The 7,922-nt window shown below is 47.8% G+C and overlaps 1 protein-coding gene across 2 annotated transcripts; it reads left to right on the top strand.

Moving 5' to 3' along the window:
* The first annotated feature begins 15 nt into the window (after positions 1-15).
* LOC121359681 (oxidative stress-responsive serine-rich protein 1-like) lies at positions 16-5,033 on the top strand. Of its 2 annotated transcripts, XM_041478797.1 has the most exons (4): positions 16-90; positions 961-1,081; positions 2,691-2,801; positions 3,415-5,033. In XM_041478797.1, the coding sequence occupies exons 2-4, from the start codon at positions 1,005-1,007 to the stop codon at positions 4,088-4,090; spliced, it is 864 nt and encodes a 287-aa protein (XP_041334731.1). In that variant the 5' UTR covers positions 16-90; positions 961-1,004; the 3' UTR covers positions 4,091-5,033. The 2 variants fall into 2 exon arrangements, with proteins under 2 accessions (XP_041334731.1, XP_041334732.1); XM_041478798.1 differs by lacking the exons at positions 16-90; positions 961-1,081; positions 2,691-2,801 and adding an exon at positions 3,092-3,280.
* The last annotated feature ends 2,889 nt before the right edge of the window (positions 5,034-7,922 follow it).

Raw genomic sequence — 7,922 nt, 5'->3', positions numbered from 1 at the left:
GGGCGGGGCCGGGGCGCGCCCCCGCGGGCGGTGACGTCACGTCCTGTTGTGCTGCGCGCCCCGGAGGCGGCGGTGGGCGAGCGGCGGCCGGTGAGCGGCGCGGCCCGGGGCACCCGGGCAGCGGAGGGGCTGCCGCGGGTCTTCCCGGCGGGGCGGAGAGGAGCGGGGAGGCCCCGGGGCAGGTGGCGGAGCGGGGCCGGCGCTGGGGCGGCCGCGGCTGTGGAGCCTCCGGCGGGCGCGGGCAGCGCGGGCCTGGCTCGGGCCTGGCGCCGGTCCCGGCCCCCGCCGTGCCAGCGGGGGTGTCACACCGGGCAGTGCCCGGCCGCCCCCGCGCTGCTGGCCGTGAGAAGGGCTCGGGAGGGCGCTCAGCGAGGTGTGACATGCCTGAAGGGTGGGCACGGAGGGGAGAGGCAGGCTTTGCTCGCTGCTGCCTGGGGACCGGAGCAGAGGCCACGGGCTCACACTGACACGCTGTGAGCGAAAGGAAAGGCTTTTCTCTGAGGGTGCCTGAGCACACACTGTCCAGGGAGGCTCTGGAGTTTCCTCCTTGGGGTTATTCAAAGGCTATTGGATATGGTCCTGGGAAAGCAGTGTGGGGTGGCCCTGCCTGAGCAAGAGAGTGGGACCTCCAGGGATCCCTGCCAGCCTAAAGCATCCTGTGACTCCTGAAACCTTTCTGAAGCTTTGCTGCAGGTGCCGTGCTCACAGCTTAAAGTTACACAGGTTGCCAGGATATGTATTCAGCCATTGATAAAAAGACACGTTGATATTTTTAACACAGGCTGTGCTTGTTCTGAAAAACTCAGACTTTGGAGTTCACAGTGAAAAGCCCAGGGTGGGTCTGGTCAGAAGGCAGTGGCATTCCCCACAGAAGAATGAGCACGTGTCACAGTGTCAGCCAGTTTTGTGCAGAGCATCTTGTTCAGACCTCAGTATCAAATCCCAATGTCTGTGTTTCAGTTTATTCTATATGGCACGGTTGGTTATCCACTGAGAGCACATCAATGGACTTGGAAGCTAAAGATGAAGAAGAGGAGAGTCTACAAACAGCATTCAAAAAGCTGAGAGTGGATGCAGCAGGGTAAGTGAGCAAGAAAAAAGGCAATGTAATTTGTAAGGGTTTTATTACATATTTGTATTTTTTCTGTTATTTTACATTTCAAAAAGAAAAAGTCATTTGTTGAAAGGTTCTTTGCTCTCTCTGAACTGCATCACTTCAGATGAAATACAGTCATACTGTATAACTGTACAATATGTAAAGCAGTTCTTTATTACAGAGTAATTTTGACTAATATCCAACTGAAATCACACAGTGACTGCATGGAAACATGAAGACTCACCTAAAGCAGTGAACCCACTTTTAACTGTCGTAGCTGTAGTCACCTGGTGTGACACAGAATTTGTTTGTCTGTCCCTGTAAACACTGGTGTGTGCAGCCACATTATAAGCCTTTATTCAGTGCACAAAACTTGGCTTGGAGGGCGTCTGGACAGCAGCACCAACACCTCAGAGTGTGCTGGGGAGCCCAGCCTCACTGGGAAGGGTCAGGCTAAATATGAGCTCTGAGCATTCCTGTGTTCAGGGGATTTTGTGGATTCTTACAATAAAAACTTACTCAGTAAGATACTGGGTGTGCTGATAACATGTAGTGTAAGAGCTGATGAAATTATGCAGTCTAACACTCTGAGACAGGTCACTTGAAGTCTTTTGGGAATTTGTAAACACAAGAGGAAGTTTTGTGCTGGCAGTGTTACCTTGTGAATTCATCCCCACCACCATCAACACTGTGAATTCAGGACTTCCTCTGCATGTGGAAATACATTTTGCTTTGCTACTCATTCCCTCTGCTTCAAGATGACTTCTGAGCAATGTGGAAAAAAATAGCTGTTCTCTGTCAAGGAACTGTGGTTATTAATCATAACACTTTCGATGTAGTACCACTGGCAGACTGTGTGGGCTTCTGGTTGATTCCTGATGACATCTTAGGCATAAAAAGAGCTTGTTTTGCAGACATGTGTTGTGAGCAGCTCAAATCTTGTGACTAATGCATTAATATCAACTTTGGGCAGAGTATTTGAGCTCTTTGGTAGAATTTCAGCCTCATTTCTTACAATTTCCCATGTTCCAAATCACACCTGCAGCCATCATAACTATAAATACAGATTCATGTGCTGGGGCATTTATGTTTGTCATCTAAACCTCTAGGGTCAGCTGCTTTTTAAATTTCATGCTTATCTCAAAAATGTAATGAGAAATAAATCAGTAATCTGTCCTTGCCTGTTGTACCTCCTCCACCAACTCCCCCTCAGCCTCCTGCTCCAGGTGCTTGGCTTTGCGTTTCAGAGGAGTAGGAGACTGTCTTTAATGACTATTGTCTGACAAGAATGTTTGGAACCTGAGTTTACATTCCTTTAATGTGTCATTTTAGTACAAATAGGGCATGACATCAACCTCTGGGCATTTTGGCTGCCTTTCATTTCATCTCACCTATCTTTAGCCACTTGACCAGTATAGTAAGAGGGGTTGTCTAAACCTCTCTAAGGCCCTGTTTCTACCCACTGACTACAGAGGGAGTCAATGCAGCAAATGTGATGGGCTTAGCTGAGCATCCAAAGCACAGAGGCTGAATGTGGGCCTGTGGGCTGTATGTTCAGGCATTTCTGTGATGTGGCATTTCCCTTTTTACCCAGATGTATTGCAGCTCTGTCCGTGGGCGACGGGACAATCCTCAGAACAACGACAAGAGCAGCCGTGGATGGAGCCAAGCAGCAGCCTGTCAGCTCCAAGGAAGCATGGCATGGGTAAAACACGACACATTGAACAGTTGCAGGCTGCTTTCAGTGCAAGTTGTTGTTGATTAGTTGCTTCAAGATATCTTTCTTTTCTATCACAAAATGTTTCCATAACTGATATGTTGTTCTTTGATTTCATCAAAGTCTTTAAAAACAATATTGCATCTTCTCTAGAGAGGGTTCCCAAAACTTTCTTTTCTGTTGATATCAGTAGTACTTTTCTGCAAGTCTTAAACCTTTGCAACCCCCTCTCACCTCACTCTTGGGTTCTTTTATTGCTTTTGAAGTACCTGGATATTCAGTGTGACTCTGCCAGCAGCTCCAGCTGACCCAGGTTCTGCACTACAGTTCAGTTTGGGATGACAGAGTATCATTTGCTTAAGGCAGAAGACTTGGGGGGAAGCGCCTTGAATAAGGGTTCCTTGTATGTATCTTTCCTTTGGGGGAACCCGAATTTCTTCAGTCCTCCACGGTTTGTGTCACAGATTGTAAGTGTCCAGTCATCTGGTATTTCCAAGCAGAAAAATAATCTTGTAAAATGTTTTTAGTCACATTTTAGAGCTTACTGAGCTGTAGTGTAGATTCTGGAGTTACCCACCTGCTCACCTGTTGAACCCTGCAGGTGTGTGAGAAAGCCTTCCCGAGGATCGGCGAGGGTCCCGCGGCGCCGGCGCTCCAAGTCTCCGGTCCTGCACCCTCCCAAGTTCACCTATTGCAACATGAAAGCCAGCAGCCAGCTGAAACACAAACCCCAGGCAGACACTTCGAAGGGTGTCATCAGCTCAGATGTTTTTGTCCCAGCAGAACGTGGTACGAAGGACGGGCAGGATTCTCACCTTGAGGCCAGTAACGACAGAACTGAACCGTTGGAAGCTTTCACCGCCGAAGAGCCTTTGCAGCAGCTGGGGGAGAACTGCCCTGCTCTCTCCTCATCCTTTGAGAACAGCTTGCAGACCTCAGATTTCCAGTCCTTATCCATGCTTAGCAACGGCAGGCAGTGCCCTTGTACGGACAGGAAGTGCCAGTGCAAGCAGTGGCGCACCATGGAGGTGTACTCCTTCTCCGGCCTGCGGAGCGTCCTGTCCGAGTGCGAGAAGGCTGTCCTGGGAGTCCATGCCCACTCCCTCCAGAACAGATCTCCCTCTGGGACAGCCTCAGCAAGCTCTCACAGGTCTTGTTCTGAGCAAGCTCGAGCCTTTGTGGATGACGTGACTATTGAAGATCTTTCGGGATACATGGAATACTACTTATATATTCCCAAGAAAATGTCTCACATGGCAGAGATGATGTATACTTGACTGTAAGCAATAGAGAATCCTGAAGCAGAATTTGATACAATGGTTGGGCTAATTGCCTTGTCAGTGCCATGTTTTCACTGTTGTGTGTTTGATTAAATGTTTCTTTGCCTCATACAGTTTAGTTTTCTAATAAAATGAAAAATTAAATATAGTTTCTGAGCTTAGTTCTAAAAAGAATGCACTAAAATCTCTGAATACCTTAACAAAAGCACTCTAGATCAAATGAGCTCTGTTTGGTTTTTGGTTTGTGCTGTGGATATTGAAGCTCTGCTGTTTTCACTATGTTTTGGAAAAAACCAAACAAAACCAAAAAAACTTCTATTTTTTTTTCTGATATTTTGGCGTGTTTGGAATGTTCATTCTTAATGTATCTCCGTACTTAGAGAAAAGTTTCACAGCTACAGCTCCATCCTCTATCCTGCTCTAGAGAGAAGGATGAGAAGGCATTCAGCATTTTGGATAGGATGAATCTCCTTTCCTTGAACACTGGCTGGCTCCTTTTTTAGTTGGATCAAGTTGTGAATGCTTCTTCCTTACAGTTTTTTTGGGAGGTCCAGAACGTGCGGGTGTGTACTTGGACCCTTCCTTAATCTAACTCGCTCACCCTTAAGCAGTTCTATTTTTCTGCAGATAAGTGAAGCTCTTAGAAGTAAAAATATATTTTGTTATTTGTGCTTTACAGATGGAATAATTTGGGGGGGAGTGAAGCAGACTACCAGGTTGTTTGGGCTGTGCAGTCTCAGAGGCAGAGAGGGTGGAACCATCTATACAGGATGTTTCTGAGCACATCTGTTACACAAAGTGGTGTGGAAAGGGGGTGAACAAGATGTGTGTATCATCCTGGCTTTGTGCTGTAGAGCTATGACATTCCTGCTGGTTGAAAATACTGCAATAAAAAATTCTGTTGCCGAGACTTGCATTAATAAATGTTTGTCAAAACCCAGCAACTTAAAGTCTGAATAATTTGGCACATATTCATCCTCCCTCAAGACCTTTTCAGTTAAAAAAAAAAAACCTAATAAAACTCTTGTTTCAGTGTCAGCTGTACATGCTCAGCAACCATGTCTGAGTAAAGTACTGTAATTTTTACTTACATGCTGAAAAATGAGTGGTCAGCAAGCCAAGGAGTCACAAGCAGTTGTGTAAAAATAGATGAAGAGCAGATGTGGACAGTTGGCCTTGTATTCTGTGCTGAAAAAGGCTCAGACATTCTAGATGATAATCACTGTAGATTTTCTTCTCACCATCCCAAAAATTTACAAGTCCAGGAAGCTGAGATTTAAAATCCAAATAAATAAAAAAAGAATACAACTAAAAGTAATTTTGCTCTTAAATTTCATGCATATATTTAGCATGCAGTATTTGCTCTTACTCAAATTAAATGTAACTGATTTCTACATTTCCTCGTGTCACCTCCCTCTTCCAGCTCTATCCTGCAATACCCACACACACTTTGGGTTTTCTCCACTTTCCCTTCTTTCTCCCTACAGAAAATCTGGTATCATATGTACTTTGCTTGTAAACATAAACATTTAGTACCAGCTATCTTTGCTGCTGCTATTTTTCAGAGGGTGTTTCTGCTTCAGCAGAGGGTATCTTCTCCTATTTTTATTCATGTTTTGGTTCTGTGCCCTCTTTACCACCATGGGAATTGTTGCTAGACAGAGGGTTGTTTGGTGAGCACTGATCCAGAGTCCATGCGTGTGAAGCTGAGGCACAGCTCTTCCCTGTGCATAAAAATGGTTATTTAAGCCTGGTGTTGGTTGTCCCCACTCCTCTCTGCATCTGGAGCCTAATGAAGGGGCACAGCAAGGCCCTTCTGTAGAAATGTGGAGTGGCAGCCGGGGCAAGGTCACCTTGGGGCAGTTTCTGCTGTGCCGCTCTTCAGTAAAGTGTGCAGAACCCCAGGAGGTGTCTGGACTGCTGTTACATAAACCCAGTACGCATGGACAGCGTTGGAGGGCACGTTTCCAGTTGTGGAGCAGGACAATGCCACAGGCCTGCTGTGTGCAGGGAGAGAGGAGGAATTGGGGAAATTGTGGAGGTTAAACTAGTCGAAGATATACCTGAAATTGAGGGATGAGAAATGAATTTAGGTTGCCAGAACACCAGGTGGGAGGGAAAAGCCTGAGAGCAGGTTCTGAGGGCACACTTCCATAGTGTCCTGTGGAGGACTGGAGCAACTGCTAGAGAAGGAGGAAGGAAAAGGGGAAAAAGACAGTAACTCAGTCATTTTGTTTCCTTCCTGAACCCCTGTTTTTTGCTAGTGTTTAAGCACATTTAGTGCTGCCTGTGGCAGAGCAAGGGCAGATATTTTGGTTCTTGACTGCAATTGTAAGGTTTGCAGCAAATGTACTGGAACATTGCTGGTGACATTTGCACAGTACAGACCAACCCCTGGGGGTGAATGATGGGCCCTAAGAGAGGCCCAAACTTATTGTTTCCATCAAAACATTCTCAGTTCAGCTCATCCATGTCATTCTGATAATGCAGTGACTTATTTTTGCTGCCTGCCTGAAACCTCAGGATTTATTGGAAAACTGCATCTTCTCTGGGAATGCCTGCACAGCACCTTTAGCTTGATTGATGAGCAGAGATGCCCTGGTACAAGCAGTGCTGAATGCAGCCCTATTGCTCCCAGCTGCTGCTGTACCTGCCCCAACAAGCCTGGGGGATCTTTTCTCTGTGTGGATGCTCTAGGATCTGTTCCCAGTCAATCTACAGAATATGTCTGAAATATTCTGAGAAAGCACCAGTGGACTTGCAGTGCTCCCAGAACTTTGTTCTTACCAGATCCCAATTCTCTGCTTCCTATCTCACAGACCCAGCCTGGGTGTTTTCCAGTAGCCCAAGTCCTTGTCCCTCTGCTTTCAGGACTAGTTAAACTGAAGCAGGAAGCAGAAGGGCACCCTGGATCAATGACATTTCTTTCTTGCCTTACAGAAGCCAAATCGAATCCGAGCTGAGCTTTACATTGGCAGATATTGAATCAGGCCACTGGGAAAAAAAAAAAATCAATGGAGCCGTTTCTGGAGCCTGTTTTCCACCCTCTCCTTCTAAAACAGGGAGGGTTCTTCTGAGCCTGCAAAGTCCCATGACCAACTCCATCCTCCTGTTCTCTCATCTCTGTAGCCTTTGCATCAGCTCTGAGATGACACCCCTGGATTCAGTATTCCCAAGCTGCCAGCAGCCACAATCCTGCTCCAATGGCACCTTCTGCCAGGGCTGTGCACAGCATGCCATGGGGCAGCCCCACGCCGGCCCCTCTGGCAGCCAGGGAGGCTGTGTTGAAGAGCTGGGGGTGATTTCAAGGTCACACAAGGTCAGGGCACCCCTGAAGGGGGCTGGCACCCCTCGTGCCCTTCAAGCCTTGCTCGGTTTAGCAAGCCAAACCCCAGCTAAATAAAGAGGGCCCTAGAGAGGCTCCGTGTACCTGCCGGACCCAGAGGGATGCACCAACCTGTCACGTTTTACTCCCCACGGCGCAGCACTAATTCATCACAAGCTGTACCACTAGATGGGGCCTTCTGGACAGCGATCCAGGGAGAACAGCTGCTGCCTGGCCAACCTGCTCCTTGCCTTTTCTGCACCCCCCGTGTCCCCTTCCAGTGCGAGGAGCCTCCAAAGACGCCTGCAACAAGGGGAGGCTGTGGAGCAGAGGGCAGGGTGCCAGCTCTTCAAAGCTCAGTTTTCCCTCGTTTTTGCAGCCCCAAAGCAGAGGCCAAGCAAGAGCCTGTCCCTGTGGGTGACCCTGAGGCCAGTTCAGGGACTTGGGAGAGAGGTTGTTATTGGGGGCTGTTGCCCACGGGGGGAGAGAACAGGGAGGAGCCAG

Source organism: Pyrgilauda ruficollis, unplaced genomic scaffold (genome assembly GCF_017590135.1).
Source record: "Pyrgilauda ruficollis isolate IOZ18807 unplaced genomic scaffold, ASM1759013v1 scaffold46, whole genome shotgun sequence".
Lineage (NCBI taxonomy): Eukaryota > Metazoa > Chordata > Aves > Passeriformes > Passeridae > Pyrgilauda > Pyrgilauda ruficollis.
This window is presented reverse-complemented; position numbering and strand designations above follow the sequence as displayed.